Source organism: Eublepharis macularius, chromosome 11, assembly GCF_028583425.1.
Source record: "Eublepharis macularius isolate TG4126 chromosome 11, MPM_Emac_v1.0, whole genome shotgun sequence".
Lineage (NCBI taxonomy): Eukaryota > Metazoa > Chordata > Lepidosauria > Squamata > Eublepharidae > Eublepharis > Eublepharis macularius.
Window position 1 is genome coordinate 82,739,710 of NC_072800.1, and position 20,860 is coordinate 82,760,569.

General features: G+C 44.6%; 1 protein-coding gene across 2 annotated transcripts; it reads right to left on the reverse strand.

The window, feature by feature from the left end:
• Positions 1 to 8,329: 8,329 nt before the first annotated feature.
• Positions 8,330 to 20,763, reverse strand: INSIG1 (insulin induced gene 1). 2 transcript variants are annotated; one of them, XM_054991364.1, is made up of 6 exons: positions 20,660 to 20,763; positions 17,459 to 17,850; positions 14,682 to 14,806; positions 13,338 to 13,504; positions 12,658 to 12,757; positions 8,330 to 10,894 (listed from the first exon to the last, which is right to left on the reverse strand). In XM_054991364.1, the coding sequence occupies exons 2-6, from the start codon at positions 17,841 to 17,843 to the stop codon at positions 10,865 to 10,867; spliced, it is 807 nt and encodes a 268-aa protein (XP_054847339.1). In that variant the 5' UTR covers positions 17,844 to 17,850; positions 20,660 to 20,763; the 3' UTR covers positions 8,330 to 10,864. The 2 variants fall into 2 exon arrangements, with proteins under 2 accessions (XP_054847339.1, XP_054847338.1); XM_054991363.1 differs by having other exon boundaries at positions 20,647 to 20,691.
• Between the last annotated feature and the right edge of the window lie 97 nt (positions 20,764 to 20,860).

Consider the following 20,860-nt stretch of genomic DNA (forward strand, 5'->3'; position numbering starts at 1 on the left):
GATAAATGTAAGGGGAAGAGGAGGATTCTGTACAAGCTTGAAAAAAAGAGACAAAAATACAGCATTTCAAACAAGAGAGGCTTGTGATGCTACTGCATTTTCAGGTTTCAGGAAAGCAAAGCAAAACAGAACTGAACTGGATTAGAGAGCTGAATTAGAAAATTAATGCCTAACCTTGTCTCAATATTTAACAGAAGGCTTAGGGTGTCAGAAGCAACTTCTTTCTACTAGTCGGGCAGCTCTGCTGAATCTTATAAAGGCAGCCTGCGGAGGCATTCTAGGTTATTCTGGCATTATTTCAAATTCATTTAGAATGTTTTGTGCCGCCTCTCCAGAACCTGCCCAAGGTGGAGCCTACCCAAGGTGCTTCACATTCCATTTTTTCCTTCCTGTCTGTAAAACAATAAATAAAACACGCACAGCCCATACTGTCTGTTTTGGCTAGAAAAGGTGCATCGGCTGTTTGCTCCGGTTTTCCCAAACCTTGTTTACAATATATAGCCCCCAACATCTGCTAAGATATGTTAGTGTCTTTGTTTTTTGTCTTTTGTATGGTCTTATTTCCAGAAAAGTGCTCAAATCACCCCTGTCAAACAAGCTAGCTTCATGAGAAGGCAGAGCATGGCCAGAAATGGGCTGTCTCAGGACCACATCATATCACAATTCTCAGTTCTGTGTTGCTGTGCCTGAAGCTGCCACGATCGGCTGGTACAGGACTGAACATGACTCAGAATAAGGCAGAGAAGGACACATTTCAGAACGTTGCGTCCTGCTTGGCAAGGATAGGCTGCCCTGGAACCTCTCTATGTGCTACGACAACTGCTTGCTTGCTTGCTTATTTAAAACATTTCTGTGCTGCCGTTCCAACCAACTCAGGATCCCCAAGGTGGAAAACATCTCAAAAAGCAGTATTTAAAATTTGTCTTAATGTAAAATATTTAAAACAATTACATGAAACGTAAACATAAATACATAGCAATACAAACAGGGAAGAGGGCTAATAAAAGCTACTGAAGGAACTCCAAACAAAACAAAGAAGTCTTTACCTAGTGGTAGAAGACAACAATAAAGGAAGATAGGTTAATCTCCCTGAGAACAAGTTCTAGAGTTTGGGTGGCATGATCAAGAAGAGCTTTCCCTGGATTGCCACCCATCTAGCCCCTGATGCTAGGGGCACCCAAAGCAGGGCCTCTGAAGATGACCAGAGTGGTTGGATAGGTTCATACGGGAGTAGGAGGTCCATAAGATGTGCTGTCCCCAAGCCATATAGGTCTCTTATCAGGAAAACACTAGCACCTTGAATTGAACCCAGAAGCATACTGGGAGCAAGTACAGATGGAACAAGACTGGAGTGATATGGTCCTTGCAACCCACACCAGTCAACATTCTGGCTTCAGCATTCTGTACCAACTGTAGCTTCCAGACAGTCTCCAAGGGCAGCCCCACATACAGCACATTGCAGAAGTCTAAGTTAGATGTTAACAAGGCATGCACCACAAGTGGCACTGGTAAGACCTTTTCCACCCAGGAAGGTCTGAAGCTGGTAAAAGGTGCCCCTGGCCACTATGCGCGTCTCTAAGGTGGAGAGGAATATTAGTCTACATCCAGATGGAAGGTTCCTCTGTGGTTGATGTAATACTGCAGTGCTGGACAGAAGCAGGGATGTCCAGCAGGATAATCAAGACTCAACCTGAACAATGTCTCTTTGGATGCGATCGGCTTTTCTGCTTGAACTTACCAAAAGCGTCACCACACTGCCTGCCCCATCCCACAGGTCTTTTCTGGGGTGGAAAGGGGTCCCTCCTTCCTCTTTCACCTGCAGAAAGGCTGATAGAAGCCAATCCAGTAAATGCTCCAAGCAGAATTGTGTGTGAAATAGGCAAACCCTCAGAAACCTTCTGATCTGACCCTTTATTCTGGGGCCCTGATGCTCAGTTTTATTTTCCTGGAAGGTGGGAGGGGAAGGGCAGCTATTCGATGGTCTGCTTTTGCCTCAGACCTGTTTATGAATATTATTTTTGACTGCTGAGTGTTTATTTTCCACTGGTTTAATGCTCTGGCTTATTGGTTTGAGAAGCAGCGTACAAATGTGCTAAAAAATAATGACTCCGCATGAGCTGAGCTGCTCCTGACTGGGACATCCTCCCACTAGAAGAAAGCATTTTTGTTCTCATTTCTTTCACTTTTGGCCACTCATTGCAGCATTTTTGACAGGGCTTTGAAAGTTGACTGACTATATAAGCCAGCGTGGCCACACTGTTTCCTTTTGCCCCTTTGTACTACTGCTAGCATAGTTGGTGCATACGCACTATGCATTCATTTAGTAAGGCTATGGAATCTTGAACTTGCTTTGTTTATTTAGTGCTGTTTCTAGGGACTCTCCCCGGCCCTCTCACTCTTGATTACTACTACTAGACATTTACTTTAGTTTGAGGTGCATCACTCAGCTATTTGCAAAGTACATGGTTCCAGTACTGTATTCTAGTGTGAGTAGTTTTCTTGTATTCCATTCACAGTGACTAAATGGAATATGCACACACACACATTTGCACAGACCATACTCATCCATAGTGTGTTACTGGTTGTGTGTCTCTCTGTTGTATAATTTGAATAAAATATGTTATAATCTGTGTATCTCTTGGTGTATTCTCACAGGACTGAGAAGACTGCATACATATCACCAACAATAAATAGTGTGAGCAAGAGTTCCAATGTTTGTTTTGTACTGAGTGCTTACAGCCACAGACTCACTGAACAGGTAGCAATACTTGGACAATATTTTATTTACTTAAACATTTTCATGCTACCTTTCTACCCAGCTTAGGTTTCCCAAGGCAATCAATCAAAAACATCAAAGCAAGTTTTTAAAATACGCAGTATAGAAACAATTAAAAACAACAATGAAACAAAACTCATAACATTACATAAAATACACACACAGGGAGGAGGATCAGTGAGGGAATGCCAAACAAAATAGATTAAGTCTTCATCCAGTGGCAGGATGATAAAGGTGGACATAATACTCTGCCCGAGGGAGGGGATTCCATAATTTTGATGCAATGACTGAAAAGGCAGTTTTGTATGATAGTTCCTGTATTGGTCTATCCTACCTGCTGTTTGCAACCACAGCCATTTAGATCCGAAATAGTCACTCCGCGGTTTCGCTTGTGGTCTACTCACCAGTTAAAAGTCACACAGCTGAACATTCGGCAGACAGTTTGCTAGGATCTTGAAAAGTTCTCATGTGTTTTATTATCCTAAAATGCCAATTGTGTGTACAGAGCCATATAGTGCGTTCATATACATTCCCCGTCCCAGCCACTCTCTCCGCACGGCAGTCTACCACATGTTAAAAACAAACAAACCTCACACGTGTTTACACAGATAAATGTTTCTATATCCCTTATGGCAATCTGGCTCAGCCCTTGCTAATATCAAAGGCAGGCAAACTGTTCAGATGTGGCTGAATTCATGCATGCACATAGGAATTGCAGTCCCCCACCACAATCTGCAAAGTTCTTGCTATTAAAAGACTGTTCCACTAATGAAACAGGTAATTTGGGTCTGTGTGGCAGTGTAAGCACATCGGCAACCAACAGCTGGCATTGGCAACCGATAAAAACAAGTAGCATGGCAAAGCAAACTGAAATAATATCCTTCTATATAAAAGGCTAAGCGTATTTCAAGACAACTCACTTCCTACTGTGGTGTGCCACTAGAGTGCGCTGCTGTGGAGGGAAGCCTAGATGAGGCAGCCAGACCTCCAGAGAGCGCACCACAGCGGGAAGCCCAGGCCAAGATCAGGAGCAGAGCAGGTGACAATGCCCAGCCCTGCCTTCACCCAGCTGGGATCAGGAGCGGAGCAGGTGGCAATGCTCATCCCCCACCTTCACCCAGCTGGGATCAGGAGTAAAGCAGATGGTAATGCTTGCTCCTCGTCTTCACCCAGCTGGGATCAGGAGCTGAGAGGGGGCAATGCCCTGCCCGGCCTTCACCTAGTTGGGATCAGGAGCGGAGCAGGTGGCAATGCCTGACCCTGCCTTTACCCAACTGGGATCAGGAGCAAAGCAGGTGGCAATGCCCACCTCCTTTCACCTAGCTAGGATCAGGCACAGAGCAGGTGGCAATGCCCGCCCCCACCATCACCCAGCTGGGATCAGGAGTGGAGCAAGTATAAATGCTCATCCCCTCTTCACCCAGCTCAGATCAGGAGCAAAGCAGGTGGCAATGCCCGCAGCCTGCCACCATCCAGGTGGGATCAAGAGCAGAGCAGGGGGCAATGCCAACCCCCCTTCACCCAGCCTAGATCAGGTGCAGAGCAGGAGGTAATGTCTGCCCCCAACTTCATCTAGCAGGGATCAGGAGTGGAGCAGATGGCAATGCCTGCCCCCCTTCACCCAGCTGAGTTCAGGTGAGGAGAAAGTGACAATGCCCACCCCCTTCACCTGGCCTGGAGCAGGCGGAGCAGGAGGCAATGCCTCCCCCTGTTCAACATGCAATGCCCATCCCTTCTACACGCAGCTGGGATCAGGATCTGAGCAGGTGGCAATACCCACCCCTGCTTCACCTGGACAGCATCAGGTTCGGAGCAGGCGGCAAGGCCGCTCCTTCACCCATCCAGGATCAGGAGTGGAGCAGGTGGCAATGCCTGCTCCCTGTTCTACCTGCCAGAATCAGGTGTGGAGGAGGCAGCAATGCCCCCCTCTCACTTCATCTATCGGGGATCAGGTGCAGAGTAGGAGGCAATTCCCGTCCCTTCACCCAGCCGGGATCAGGAGCTGAGCAGGTGGCAATGCCCATCCCCCCTTCACTCAGCCAGGATCAGGTGCAGAGGAGGTGGCCATGCCCGCCACCCCACCCCCCACCTTCATCTGGCTGGGACCAGTGATGGAGGAGGAGGGAATGCCTGCCCGCCTGCCCTCCCCTTTCTAGAGCCCGTTGTATTTTTCCCCACAATGGGCTTTGTTGCTAGTAAAGAAAATAAAGTGCCACAGGGCACCATATCATATTGTAATAATAACATAATAACATTCAATTTATATACCGCCCTTCAGGACAACTTAATGCCCACTCCAAGCAATTTACAAAGTATATTATTATTATCCCAGCGGATCCCAGCTGGGATAATAACATACTTTGTAAACAGCTTTGGGTGGGTGTTAAGTCATCCTGAAGGGTAGTATATAAATCAAACATTGTTATTATCTACACAATAATCACCTGTGAGGTGGGTGGGGCTGAGAGAGCTAGAAGCTGTGACTGACCCAAAGTCACCCAGCTGGCTTCAAGTGGAGGAGTGGGGAATCAAACCCAGTTCCTCCAGATTAGAGTCCCGCACTCTTAAGTTAACCATTACCCCAAACTACATTGAGCAGGAATGTGTTACCATCTCTGTACTAGAGGTGCAGAACTCAGGTGAAGGTGTCCAAAGCTACCACCCAACCCTTCTGCCAGTGCTCCTTTTCCTAAGTCATTAATCCAAAGTATATACCTGTTGAATCTGTCTGTCTTTACTTGCATTGACTGTAACTTCTGAGAACCTTCACAAAACTATACCTATGTAGGATCTGGAAACAGACAGACTCATACCATTTGTGTAGAGCCAGGCTAGTAGCTTTGACTTCATCCCTTCTCCTCCTCCTTCCCTCTTCCCTAATGTGTTTATAGGTAGGTGGTTTATATTTAAGTAGTATGATTTAGTTCTTCATACCTAAATAGCAATAAGATAGAGCCATCTAGATGTTTGCTAGAAGTAAGGCTTAACACTTATGAAATGCATTGGACTGTTTTATCTCTTCTTCCAAACTGATATAAAAAAACCAGTGAGTTTTATAGCACTGCCTTGATGAGCAGAGCATTTATTTAAGAATTGTTCTGATCTCCCTGCAAAAAAAATAAAATAAAAATTAAAGCTTGCACAAACTGAACTTGCCAGCAGAGGGAACTCTTGCTAGCTGAAGAAGCCTCAGCTGTTGAATGCACAACTTTTCCTGAGCTCACATATCTATAGGAAGATCAGAAGAGGGGACAGGAACATTCCTCTCAGGTGCTCAGTCTGGGGGAGGCCTGAGCTGGAGAGATCTGTTACCTCTGAAATCTCAGTGGGATGCGCCCACTGCTGTTGAAAGGAAAAGGCACACAGAAGCATGCACGCTTTATTTCACAGGAAAGTAACATTTAACACGGACTCTTATTGAAGGGTCTCATATCTGCAGGCCTGACCTGGATAGCCCAGGACAGCCTAATCACATCAGACCTCAGAAGCTAAGCAGGGTTGGCCTTGGTTAGTAATTGGATGGGAAACCTCTAATGAAGACCAGGGTTGCCGAGGTAGGCAATGGCAAACCACTTCTGTTAGTTTCTTGCCATGAAAACCGCACCAGAAGTCGCCATAAGTCAACTATGACTTGAGAGCAGGACTTCATTTCATATCTGCAGGACCATCTCTCTTCTTAAGCGCCACACCAGCAGCTTCACCCCTCTGAACAGGGCCTACTGCAGGTACCATCCTGCACATGGGCAAAATCAACAACTGCCCATACTCATGCGCTCTCTGTGGCGGCCCCCTGCCTTGGGGAACGGCCTGCTTGAAAAGGTCAAGAAAGCTCACACTCTACTGGCATTCCACAAACTATGCAAAATCAAATACTCAAGAGGGCATTTTACGTGAGTAGGAAGGCTGTAGTTAAGGAAATGATTCAGAAGATACTCCGATAAAAGGATAGAGACTCAGACTGCAGATACTACTGCTATCTGTTGGTGTAATTTTGGCATCATCTAATGTCACACTTAATTGCTTACGCTTTGTTTCTGCATTGTTTTAACTCTGTATCAGATTTCTGCTTGTTTCCAAATTTTATGCTATCCAAACTCTTCAGCATCGTGCATTGGATGTGCATTTGGTTTAATCTATGTAATCTGCTTTAAGTTTCAGTGAGAAAGGCAGACTACAAATAAATAAAACAAACTAGAATATCAGGCCTCCACTGAATCAATATTTCAGAATCACAGCCTTTTAAGGCTCCATAAATTCTCTCAAAAGGTAGTTACTTTTTCAGAAGAGAATGTGACCCAGGGTTGCACGTCTTATGTGCAAGACCATCATAGGCTGTTCTCTGGTTTAAGGCTTATCTTCTACAAAGGCAGCATTCAGAATAGCAGCTTTAAAGCAACACCTTTTCCTTGCATTTTTGATTCAACAGCTATGCTACCATCTGTTAAGGCTGCTGCCCTAGTATGCATATTAGTTTAAAACAGTTTTGCCTACTAAAAACGATTTCATAGAGAGAAATGAGATCCCGCTTCAATCGGGCAGTACCGCTCTCTTGAAAACAGCAGCAACAGCAGTGCTTAGCTGGACTCTGTTCTAGGCAGGGGAGGCCACTTCAAGTGGCAGCAGCCTCATCTAGCTATATTCACAACTGGAGAGGGGGGGAGGGGGAGCTGCATGCAATTTCAGCACAGCAAACCAGCAGCCACCCTCACAAGCTTATTTTGACTTCAGAAGAGAGAAAAAGGGCAGCCTGGCTCTCAAAGCATGGAGGTAGCTCACAGCGCTCCTTTCCCATCCCTTAGCTTGAGTGACAAAGTAGGGTGCAAGACGGAAGAACTCCCGTTTATAGGAGTGTACAGAGCTCCTGCCTAAAACACAGGTTTAGGAGACATTCCTTCAGCTGAAGTTAGGGCATACAGTTAAGTTATTACATATTTAATATACAGCATTCTTCTGAGGGTTTGCACCAAGGGGTGAGGGCATGTGAGTTACAATTTACAAACCACCCCCCTCCTTCCTTAGAAGATAGAACGCGTGTGCAATATCTTCATGTCTAATCAACACTGTAAAATATGAACATGCACTTGGGGATAAGTTGAAGCACTATTTGTCACGGCTGCTTTAGGCTGTTCCTGCCTTGGTTAGAGGGTTGGACTAGATGGTCTGTAAAGCCCCTTCCCACTTGTGATGTTAGTGGGAGGGTAAGAGCTATTTTGATCAGGAGGCTGCATGTGTGTCTGTTGGGGGGAAGGAGGGCAACAGCTATTTGCGCCCACTCCTCTGAAGATACATCAGTGACACATACAACATTGCACTCCCAAGGGTGTATTAGGGGGATGCAGTATATCCAGTCTAAGAACTAAAGAAGCAGGTCATTTCTCTAGACATGCAAAATTATGAAGCCGGGGCCATTTGCTCCTCCACCACTGAACCACAGCAAGAAAACCACAGAGGTTAGGGAACCAACAGGTTCCTGCACTTCCATCTACTGGCCCAATTTGTCCTTGCCTTCATTCAAGATCACCATGTTGGAAAAGCGCCACAAGAGACTGAAAGTTGATTTAAACCTTTAATAATTAAAAACACACATACATACGCACACCACAGTTGAAAGCCGATCCAGTCTGAGACTTTAAGGATGCCAGTCAAGAATAGTGCAAGTTTCCCCCCTCATACTTTTCTTTGTAACACAAACTCTGATCACTTTGGTTCAGATACATACAAATATTGGCAAGATTGAACTTCTGACATGTATTTTGGCCACCTTGTCAAAACACAGATTTCCAACCTTCACAAATAAAATACTATTTTCTTTGATTACATATTTACACTCAGAATTGTCCTTTTTAGTTATATCTGGTACAAGGTGTGTGTGAACATCTCAAAGCACTTCTTTGCTTCCTGTGCAATGGCAATTAAAACTGAAGTTACGGAACACATCGGCTGAAATCTGCCTTCAATGAATACAGGTTTGCATAGGCATAATTGTGTTGACTAATGCCATCCACACAAGCCTGCTTAAACGAGCAGAGAAAACATCATGATGAACATGTAACCTACCTGCTTTAATCAAATTGCAAAACCTTTAAAAGCCAATGGGAGGTTAAAAAAAGGGTTCAAGACTGTAATCTACAATGTATTACTGAGGAATGTCACATACTTCAGAGAAACTACTTCACAGTGCTTTGCACATGACTTCCCTATCACCTTTTCATTGCAAACAAACACACAGAAAACCCAAATCACTTCCAGCATTTGGGTAGTTTTCAAATTGTAACTAGGAAAGCACCCCACACTGAGGAGCAGAGGGGGAGAACACAATGTTTCAGGTCGGGCGAAGATTCTGTAGCTGGCACACCAGAGACATTTTCCTCCCGTCAGTGGAATTTTTAGCATTGCAGCCAGAACTAATGGGGTGGGGGTGGGAGACCATCTTCTAATGCCATTGCTGGGTTAGGCTTCACATGTGTGGCTGTGCACAAAGGCTAGGCTCATGCACATCACCAAGTTGGCTGGCTCAGAAAGCAGCATAAATTTAGAGAGACACTGCTTTGGGCTTCCTTGAAAAAAAGAAACTAACAGGGAAGAATACAACTTCAGTTTGTGGCCCAAAAAAGATGTTACTGTCTAGACTGGAAGCCATATGATGTTGGAAATGGAGGAAGACCCAATTGCCCAGTACAAAAGAAGGCAGTGTAGCAAGAGCTCCCTTGCACTCCACAAGCTCAGAACTGGAGCATTTCTTTAGCAGTAGGTATGAGCTAGCATTACTAATTGAATTATTGCTGATTTTTACTTCTGCGCTGCATTGAAATGAGATTAATATCTCCCCATGGTCTGAGGAGAGACTACAAGGCTCAGATTTCTCAACTGTACATTGCACCTAAAATTTGAGACCCAATACTTGTTAATTAGGTCAACTGCGGCCTACATTATGAAAATTACCATTGTGCTGCCTATGCAACTATTTAGACACCCGAGATGTTTAACACAGTGATGTAAGCACTTCTTCTTTACAAGGCAATCACAGATTGCAAGTTGTATTGGGTTGAGAAATAATTTTATAAAAACAGAGTAATGATCTTTTCAGAAACAGTGTGAAACCAAAGTTCACTGATAAGAAGCACGAAGTAACACTTTTGGCCTGCTCTGCTTCCTTCATGGCAGCTGTAGTTGGAGTCTCCAAACCAAGAACGACTCCCAGAAAACTCAACAGGGATCAGGTAAGAATCCCCTCCTGTCCAGAACATGTAGTACTCTGAGGACTGATTTTTTTTAAAAAAAGGGACTTAAGGGCTTCCTTTATGGAGATGCAACAAAGAAAGCTGCTGAACAAGAATTGATTTTGGCTGTGTACATTTGACAGCAAGAAAGAAGGGGCCAGCCAGTCCAACAAGCAGCTGATGGACTTATTGCTTCTTTATTAACAAGATAGTTTGCTTTACTTTCTCAAGAGATCTGGTACTCCAAAAAAACCCACACAAGTCAAAGCAGAACTCCAAACCAGTTCTCCTGCGCAAGACCCACTGAAAGAACAGGGCCCTTCTCCTTCCCATTTTAGTGGGGCCTGCAAAGCAGTACCTTCCACCAGATTGTGCCTGTGGCTGTTGTTCCTTCACACAGCGCCTGAGTGATTGTATTCTTACTCTGATCCTCTGACAACTCTATCTTAAAAGGACAGTTGGATAAATACTATTTCCTATGAAATCCATGTACTTCACCTTCCAGCGTGTACGGTCAACCTTCTTTGGGCACTTGCACAAAGCTTACAATTAAGTTTTGTTTCAAGGCTTTGGAATATGGCAGCTGTTTCAATGACTTGATCTGGAACCTAGCGCCTGGGACCGCTGCCACCAAGCATGGTTTGCTATGCATTAAGTCTCTATGGAATTCTTCCACAGAAGAGCCAAGTATAGATTTGTCTCTGAAAAATCAAGGTAAGCCCTTGGCCACTCTTAGGTGAATTAAGATTCCTTCACTGGTCATTTGTGCATGGAGCTCATACAGGTTATTCAAGAAAAATGACCCCAGTTCAGACTCAGGAACCCATCTTCATTTTGCCTTCACACAGGCACTGCAGAGCCACAACATTCAATCACTATGAGGCTTCTCAGGGACATCCTGTAGACAAAAGAAAAGCGTTATTGCAAATAAAGAAACTAAACAATTAAGAAGCATTTATTGGTACTGAAGCATTTACTGGTACTGATATTCTACTGTGCTTTTTGAAACTGGTCACTCCAGAGGCTATGCTTCTACATAACTAGGCTTGAGGTGCTTGAAATCTAGATCTTGGAGCTAAGCTACAAGACATGAATTACACGAGGAGGTGCACGTGAAGAGAGTTTCAACGTTAGCCGGGAAGCTGAGTTTTAAAAGAGATTGGGAGGCTTTTGTCAATTTTCCCTCACTACAGAGCTGGCAAAGATCACTGCTTAGAGGGTTTGTTATTTTCCTCTTTGCCTCCTGAAGGCTCGGTCAGTTTCACCAGCCCTTCTAAAAGGCAAAGAGGAAATTAACAAACATTCTGAGCAGTGATCTCCCTGGCTCTGTAGAGAGGAGAAATTGACAAAGCCTTCAGACCTCTTTTAAAACTCAGCTTCCCAGCTGACATTGCAACTCTCTTCACATGCTCCTCGTGTAATTTGTCTCTTGTAGCTTAGCTCTTGGTATGCCGGTAGATCTCATGATCCATCAAAGTTTTTCAACTGGGCCAGTAACTCTGACATTAAAAATGGTTTTGTTGACTTCTGAACTATGGAAGCACTATGGTAGGTCAAAGCTGTGGTGGTGTCTGACTTCCACTGACAGCTGCCTTGGTTTCAAGTCAGACAAAGCCCAGGGCTGGGATCAGGCACTCTCCAGCCATGTCAAGCTCATGTGCAGATCAGATCCTGTAAATAGCAAAATGGTCAGGAATGTTTATCTACTTTGGCCTATTCTTCTGTAGTCAGATCTCCAGCTTAGTTCATTATTGGGAAAAGCTAATCTTCCTCTCTGATTTTTTTAAATCAGCATTTTTCAAAGCAGACCAAAGGAATGGGTGTGTGTCTTCAGAAGTGGGAACGTACACTTGTTCTCAACTGAGAACTGTTCTTCACAAGTGGCATCACCTAAATGTCCAACCATATGCTACAGACTACCACTCCCCTGCACATTCAGGATTCTGCAGCTTATATGGAGCTTAGAGAGCAGAGTGGAGCCCACCCAGCATGCTTCCAAGCACTATGATCCAATAATTAAGAATGTAGTTCTGCTACTATGTATTTGATCAGGGCAACTAGGTTCACTATCTGCAGTCTCGCAAAGGGGCCATGTCCAAATAATAGAAGACTGGCTGGAGAAAGTTCTTCTGCAAAAACTCCAGATGAGAAAGAGCCATTCAGGGTGAGGACTTAAACAAAACTTAAAGCCCTTTCTTTGAAACAATCCATCCATACAACAGTTAAAGCTTTAATAGCGATCTTGTAATGAGACAACCCTCGGAGGATGCTGCGTCTACTATTAGAAAAGTTCATTCCATCACATTTGATAAGACACGATGTTGAAAGGCCTTTAGAGAAGCTGCCCACAGAACTTCCTAAGAATGAACTCAGCAGATTTTTACAAGACAAAAATTACATCATGAGTATTTTCTATCCTCCCTTCACTAAAAGGCATCCAGGAAGGTAACAGCATAGCAATTAGAAGTTTGTGCTTGCATGCACACCTCAGGGTTCTCTGGCAGAGCATAATTCTTATATGAGCTTCAGGCCATGAACTTGCAAAGAACTTCTTATTCTCAGTAGTCACCAAATGAGATGTCCTTAGATAATCATTAGGAACTAATACCTATAAATCACAATTCCTTTTAAAAGAGCTAAAACAGATTGTACAATAATTACCATAGCCAGCTGGCGTCCTATGTTCCCTACAGTCACACCTCCTGAGAAAAATATACATGGCAGCCAAGATCGGATGTAAAGAAAATCTGGGGAGGTATACCTAAAGAAAAAAGAAAAGTGTTTTAGAAATGCCTGTAGGCTTAGTATCTGTGCAAGAAGATTTCTCTTCTCTATGAAGATTTGGAAAAGACAATATAACGAATTTGGTATCGAATATTAGACTTAGAGTACATTCAATGGTTATTTAAATGAGAAGTAACTTTTAAAAATTGCTATTATTAATTTACAGTCCGCCTTTCTCACTGAGATCCAAGGCAGATTACACTGTGCAAGTGAGAAACAATATAATCAACAGCTAGGACATTGGAAAAACCTTGTATGGATAACTTGTTTGGTGACACAGGAGAAGAGATTTTCTCTGTCTTCTGTGCCTTAAACCTGAATTTTACTGTTTCTTACCTGACATACCAGCTTCTCATCTGAAAACAAACGAAACCTTACATAACTGTTTTCTTAAAGAAATTCTGATCTTCTACATCACTAAACAACATAATGCTATTAAAACAGACGGGCCCAATCTTCCTTCATTCTACAACTGAATACAGAGATTACAAATTTAATCAAGCATATATTAACACAGTCTGACAATCTAAAGTGGCAAGACAAAGAATGATACTTACTGATAAACACCATTATAGACAAGAAACTGTGTAATCAGAGTGGCTAGAAAAGCTATTGTAATTCCAAGACCCAGACCACTCCGGGAACGATCGAATGTCCACCAGAGGCCCAATGATAATGCTGCCAGCGTCAAGGAGAGTTGGATATTGTTTGCAAAATCCAATTTCTAAATAGGAAGTTAAGGAAAGTTCTAGAGATGGCAGAGAAAGGATTTCCATGCCTCATAAAATTCAAGCCTAGCCTTTCACATTTCATTTGTCCTTAGCCTTTCATATATTTCACTTTTTGTGCCCATACCACTGTTTGAGGCACAGGAAGGCAATGATTAGTACAAATAGGGCCCAAGAGGCCTCCTCTCATTATTCATGAGTGTCCCGTCCTGTAGCACCTCAGAACCTATTCTGACACAACAAGAAACATTATGGGTCAGATAGTACTTCTTACGAGATGCTGACTTCCCTGAAAATCAAAAGGAAATCCTGGGAGTACCCAGAAAGATACTGCAAAAACTGTACATGAGAAAAGAATAAGTATCACAGGTTCATAACACACAGGGCTAGTTCGAACCTGTATGTTCATCACTTACGTATCAAGAGATGGCCTGCATGTATGAAACAAGACTACATACTTGGCTAGGCAGAGTGCAGAGAAGCAGCTGCTAGCAGGAGTGCATTCCTCACCCAAGGCAGGGGAGATCGGACCCAGGAAGGGCTGGGTGCAATAGGGACCAGTCACATAGCCACGTTAGGAGGCTTTATAATTCTCATGCCAGCTCCTTCCTGTATTAGTCATGTCCTGCTCATTATAAACGCATCCACTGTTAAACTGTTGCTCACAAGCATTTCTTTTCCCACCTGTTTGGGGACTGTCTCCCTGTTTAATAAAGAAGATTTTTAAAACTTCGTCTGGGTCCTCCTGTCTCATGCTCAACCAGGCCTCTGAAAACACCCTCGCTGTTAGAAAGGCACTGTTTGGAAGGGTGAAAGGAAGAGGGGGGAAACTCTGGCCCTTCTCCAAGTTGAATTCCCAGACCTTAGAGGTGACAGTCACTGAGGCCCTTACTTGTTCCAAGGTTGAATGAAAACAGGAGGGAAAGGGAAGGGGTATCTGGAGCCAAAGGGCTCCTGGGAGGGGACACCCATATTAGACAAGTTCCTCCCCCCCCCCACAACCCCTCTCACCCATGACAGCACCCAACCCATTCTGAATGGAACCATTTAGAGGAAAAAAGTTTCCATATTAAACTAATTTTCATGCTGGTCAGTCATTAATGGGGGAGGGGGGGAGATCCTATTTCATTAGGAAAACAGCAACCGACAGTAAGCCAGTCACTTCAAGGATACAGCACTTGCATGGTTAATGCCAACAAAAACAGCTATACATCGCATGACACTGGCCCATTCTCTCTTGAATTTGTGAGGCTCCCCAAGATGACTGTCAATGCAGGGATACAGTAGGCCAACAACAGCTGTAAGAGAATAAGACAAATTGCTTACAGATAATTCCATGAACCAGCATATATAAAGATATGACAAATTAAATAAATAATCATAATAATGACAAAGCCCCAAGAACCAGAAATGGGTTTTTCATAGTTGTAATACCCTTCAATAACAAAGCCAAAAAAACTACATAATGCTTCAAGTATCCTCTTGTGACAAATGGAACTGCAGCAAGGCACCATAGTCATATAGTCTTTATTTCCCTTAACATGTGTTTTTAAATGCATTTCCTTGCCTCTAAGTCCAAAATGAGGGGTGCTTCCCTCTTTTGTAATCCTTCATTGCAGATAGCCCTCATGGTGTAATATCAGGAACCAGTGGCATGTGAGGACCTCTAACTGTGGTTTTAACTTTAATCTGCCACCCTTGGGGACAGTAATTTCCCCTTACAGCCAGTTGGCAAAATGCAGAATCAGGTCACATTAAGAGGTGCTGCAGAGATCTATTTCCAGGGCTTCGGGCCAAGGAAGCGGTGCTGAAATATGGAAACCAGCCTTTTGCAGTAATACTCATTTTGCATGCAGCTGAGTGAATGACTGCTACAAAACACCCAGGAACACCACAAAGCAGTTTAATTGAAGGTCTTGTGACAGTGACGAGTGGCACAGCACTTTTTGTTCTCCAGAACCTTGGATAAACAAAATGCTTCAATTACCTAAATGTAACTGATTAATTATTGCCAACCTTTACTCCTCCCCTAAACTCTAAATGCCAGTGAGCTCTCAAGTTCAAATACTTATGAATAACAAATGCATATTCTTTGAAGCCATGAAGGAACCCACTTCCACCTTTCTAGACTATGCTGCTTATATTAACAGGTGAATTTTTACCTTTTTGAAGCAAACAGTTCTGTAGCCAGCAACACCAGCTGCCTGCGACAAAGGACTTAGCAATTCTTCTGATGTCATGCTACAATTTTGGATGTTCTACACATGTGAGAATTAAAAGCTTTTGCTATTCACTATGCATGTATTACTTGAAAATCACTTGCAGTTGGTAATTTAGCAGCCTCCATGTGATAACCAGAGCAACATCTAGAACAGGCCCTGTTCTGCCTCTCAGAGGCCACAGGATAGTTCTAACAACAAACTGATTGTTCTTGTAAAGTCTGGCTACTTAGCTTCTTTCTCCACACTGGACAGATCAGCTAAGAAGTGGCTGCTTGCATGAAGTCACCTATTTTTTGAGAAGTGCAAAGTGACTGTTCAGTTTAGCCTTGGAATGACCCACAGAGCAGGTAGACCCAGTGTCACAATGGCAATGCTGTTCAGTACTGAAGACATGAACCAGAGAATTGAGTTTCATGAGGTCTGAAGATTAATAGTAATTGGCCAGCCTCAAAAGAAACTGTGGTCCTGAGGATGACCTTTCCTTGGAATAAGACCAGTGCCCAGCCATGAAAAACTTGGGAAGGGTCTCCTCCTCAGCTTTATGTTACCCATTTGCCAAGAAAACAACAATGGGTCTCTCACAATTGTTAGTGACAAGTTCAGTCTAGGCATCTGACACATTATTAGTACTATAGATTCACTGTATTGATTCACCACTTCATTCTGCACTTGGTAATTTGAGTAAACATCTTGTACTCTCTCCAAATCTGCTGTCTTTATTTCTGAAGACAGCTCTGAGCTTTAAAAGAACTGCAGGAGCATGAACACCCAGCAGAAACTCGTACCCACATCAGCAGAGCTTCCACCATACCAAAACAACTGCTCTTTTGGAGATTATGGCATACAAATGGCACACAAAAAAGCAAAGCCTGAAATTCATTTCCTTTCGCAGCTTAACTTAGATGCTTTGCAAGTACAGGAGCAGAATGTATAATACTTATTGAATTAAACAGATCTATATTCCATATGCTGTTCTAATGCCATTTGTATCTATTGAGTAGCTGTCAGCAGCAGGATTTAGTTTATTAGCTTCAACATTCCGCATACCTATTTGTTCAGCTTCCACTGTTGACAAGAGTGCTTCCTATTTTAAATGAGGGGTTTGCCTCGTGTTAGTTCAGCTTTAGAAAAAAATCCTCCCCTCCAACCCATTATCTTTCTGCTGGGAACTGAAACTGCTGCAGCTGCTCCTAGAACAGGCACCATGCCAAGCCTCACTCCCCACCCCCCATCACAACACATGACTTCCTTGTTTTTGATTCCCAATGTATGGCATGTTCATACCAGCAGCCAATTGGAACAGGGACATGAGACTCACCAGTTTAAAAAGGGAGCCAATCAGGAGGCAGAGAGTGCAGATGAGTCATGCCAGCTACTGTGCTAAAACTTGAACGACAATAGCTGGAAGAAACTGTTTGCCCATTTCTACCATACAATTCAAAAAGCAATTGTCAGCCTAGAAGGACACATGCTGCAAAGGTAGATCGCCTCACTGCCTCTTAAGCATGTATTTGTTTAACCTATTGTTCTCAGTTGCAGAATGGCAACAGTGTGGTTAAATTCTTAATGATATAATCACTCTTGGGAAGAGCTCAGGTTTGAGGGAAAGGAATATGCTGGTAGCTAGCCAGTCCTAGATACTAATCCAGACAAGTGCAAGGCCAAGACTAAACAGCACCCATGCTTTTGTTTTTTAAAGAACAATGTCCACACACCCAAGTGACTCACCTGCTGCTGTCCCACAGCAAGGGGGCACCCACCAGGCAGAAGAAAAGATTGTAGAAATGACTTCCTCCGGAAATAGAGTAACATTCCTCTGGATCTGAAGCAAGTTCAGCACCAGTGCCAGGAAAGTGCCCACAAAGAAGAGCACCAGGCTCCGCTGCACCACGTCCCGGCTCAAGTTCAAGCTGCTGCTGGAGCTGCTGCTGGGCTTCTGGGCTCCATGGGCCATTAATGTGAGAGGAGAGTTTGAGACAGAAGAGCTCAGCATTTCACCCACTCTGGCTGCCAGCCCAGTGGCAGTCCCACCTAAGGGAGTTTTATGCCTTCCTCCAACAGTACAGGAACAACTCCAGGTATGATCCTCCAGCCTGGGTACCGGCTCCTCCATTTGCTTTCTGAAATGTGCACCAAGAAATCATTAGTGCCAACATCAGCCAAAAACCAGCCCCAAAGCAACCTACAGTATGACAAAGATCTAGACTTAGGGCTTTTCTACCTGCATGAGGTACAAGGCGATTCCCAAAGAGTTAAGCCAGGACGGGCCACAGGAATCCTGTGCCAACTTTCAACCGTTCTCAACAAATTAAGGGTCTACCATAGCCTCTCCTGCTTGATCTGTCAGGGCTTGCAAGAGACTTGGAGCTGCACCCAAGGTTGGTATCAGTGGACAATAGAGCACAAAACTCTAAGCAAGTTTCACTTCCAAGGCAAGAGCAGCAGCCAACTTAGGCCAAGGCAGACTTCCATTTATGGACACACTATGGAATTGGCATAGCACAAGGAATACGCCTGTGGCCATAGCAGTCACCTGCTCAAATGTCATCTAATTCTAACTCACTAGGAAGCCTTAAGCAAGCCCGCCATCTTGCCCAAGACCCTCATCTACAATACAGGAGCATATATGAAATGTGCTCCCAGTACTGAAAATATTATGAATGCCGAGGGTTTCTACCTAGGGTTTCTAAAACTTTCCCTCCACCTCCCAACAATTATAAGTGAACAAGAATATAATAAGAGCAGCAGGTTTTCAAACAGACAAATGCAAGAGAAAGTGTGCCTCTGTCATCCACACTCTATCTGTGCCATTTTATGAACACTTCCCTTGAAGTAAAACTTTTGAAGAGTCTCGAGTAGGATTCTGTGTAGATGCTTAGGTTTGCTCTCCAAGTCTCCTACAGAGACTAACACAGTCTCCCTCCCCAGTTTTAACTAGCATTACAAGTATAGCAGCAGACTATGCTAGCAGCAGGGGATACTTCAAAGTATATGTTTGCAAAGACTTTAGCCTAATACGTAGAACTCAAGCTTACAAATAAAGGTGCCTCAAGCGTCACTTTCCATTTTTGCAGCAGGTCCTCCTACAGGTCACCAGTCAACATACCCTCTTCACAAAACTCAGAACTCTCATGAACTAGAAGCAAACAAGTGCAGCAAAACATCCTTTATGTATTTTTCATGCATACATTCTATGCCTTGTATTACACCAGGAAGCCATACTTGAACAGCAAGTATGTTTGGGTTTTACAGCAACTCAGTGGAGGAAGCAGAGACCCCAAGGTCATTTTTTATTACTTGGAGAGGGGAAATGCTGTGAAGACTGAACTGAGAGGCATTTTGAAGAGTGCCTAAGTTGCTGCTGGTACCACTCCTGAAGTCACCACTACAACTGGCCAAGATCTTAGTTCCTAGTGACTGGACAGCAGTTGCTCTGTTTTAAAGGAAACAGTCACGTACCAGATATTTGTCCTCCTCGCTGAATCGAGCTTAGTACAAGAAGCTCATGATGCTGCCCAGCCCCCTGCCTGGAATACTTACAATCTAGGTTTCCTTGCCTCAGGGAAAATCCTCTTGCTGAAGGGCAGTGGGATTGGCCATGGACCCCGTAATTCTTTCCAGAACCCTCAGCCTCACCTACGCTAAGACCAAAACAGGCCTCCTCTCCAGGCAGGACAACATTATTTCCAAAGCCACTTTCCTCCAGGAGAAAACATCAAAGATGAGCAACTAGCCTTTGAGGAGACAGAGGCATCTATAGCTCCTATCTAGATAGGGAACTGTGATCTTGCGCCCCTCTCTTCTTGCCAGGTTGTCAGTTTGTGTGTGTGTGTGAGAGCCATCAAGTCACTTCCAACTTATTGCAATTCTATGAACGAAAGGCCTCCAAAACATCCTATGATTAACAAGCCTTGCTCAGATCGTGCAAGCTGGAGGACGTGGCTTCTGTTATTGAGCCAAGCCATCTCATTTTGGGTCTTGACTACCTGCCCCACCAGGGCCCATCTCTTTACAATGGGCAGCCTGAAAAAGAGGGTGGGGATAAAGAGATCTCCAGTCCCATCCTACCCCCTTGTTGCCCTTGTGTATCTGCACAGTAACCTTCACTTTTAAAATAAGCATTAGTTTGGGTTTCCTAACTTCAGGCAATCACCTCATTTCAAGCTACAGAAAACACATCAGACTCCATACAAGTTATTATTTACAGTTCGCCTTTCTCTCTAAGACCCAAGGCAGATTACACCACATAAATGAATACAATGTAATCAACAGCTGGGACATTCACTGAGCAAAACGCAACAGTTGCTCCCAAGGAAGCATGCAGAAAGCCAGCCTGCTAAGCAGCACCGCAGCAAGAGCCTTGGATCTCCATCCCCCTCTCTAGACCTGCAGGCACACAGGGAGGGGGAAGAGGCAGAGAAAGAGCTGCAGAAGCCCCCTTCCAAGAATCATAGGGTTGGAAGGTACCTTCAGGGTCATCTAGTCCAACCCCCTAAGAGTATCTGGGATGCCTCCTTGGTTAAGGACTGGGCTGCCTGCACCCCAGGCCCATCTAAGCCCACTCTCTGGCTTCAGACAGGACTAGACAGAGGCCCCGATGGAGAGACCTACTGAGGCTTAGGGAAAGGCGGCTGGGCAGAAGGGAGCATCCTACATGACAGAGATCCTCCACCCACCCTCAGAGAAGCAGAAACAGCAGCCGTACTGGCCCACCGGACCCAAAGCCAACCCTGAGCAGTCCACGATCAGAGTAAGAAAGGCCGCCGCCGCCCCTTTCCGCAGCGCCCATCCCTCAGGAGTAGACTGCCTCTGTCCATGGAGGCTCCACCGACAACCCCAACCTCCCCAAGGCCGCCACCGGTTCCTGTCCCTCAAACAGCTAGACAGGAAAGAGGGAAGGAAGAAAAATCACACACCCTTCTCGCCTACCTTGCCCGGTCAGCTACCCCCTCAGCCTCCTCTCCCGCGCGTCGCGGCCTCCGCTTGAAAGGCTTATAAAGCCGCGAGCCCCGGCGCCACGTGACCCGCCCTCGGCCTATCCCGAGCGGGAGCTCCCTCTCCCCCTCCCTCCACCACTCGAGTTGCGAGACGGTGACGGAGGGAGGCAGACGGAGCGCTTTTCTCGGGTAG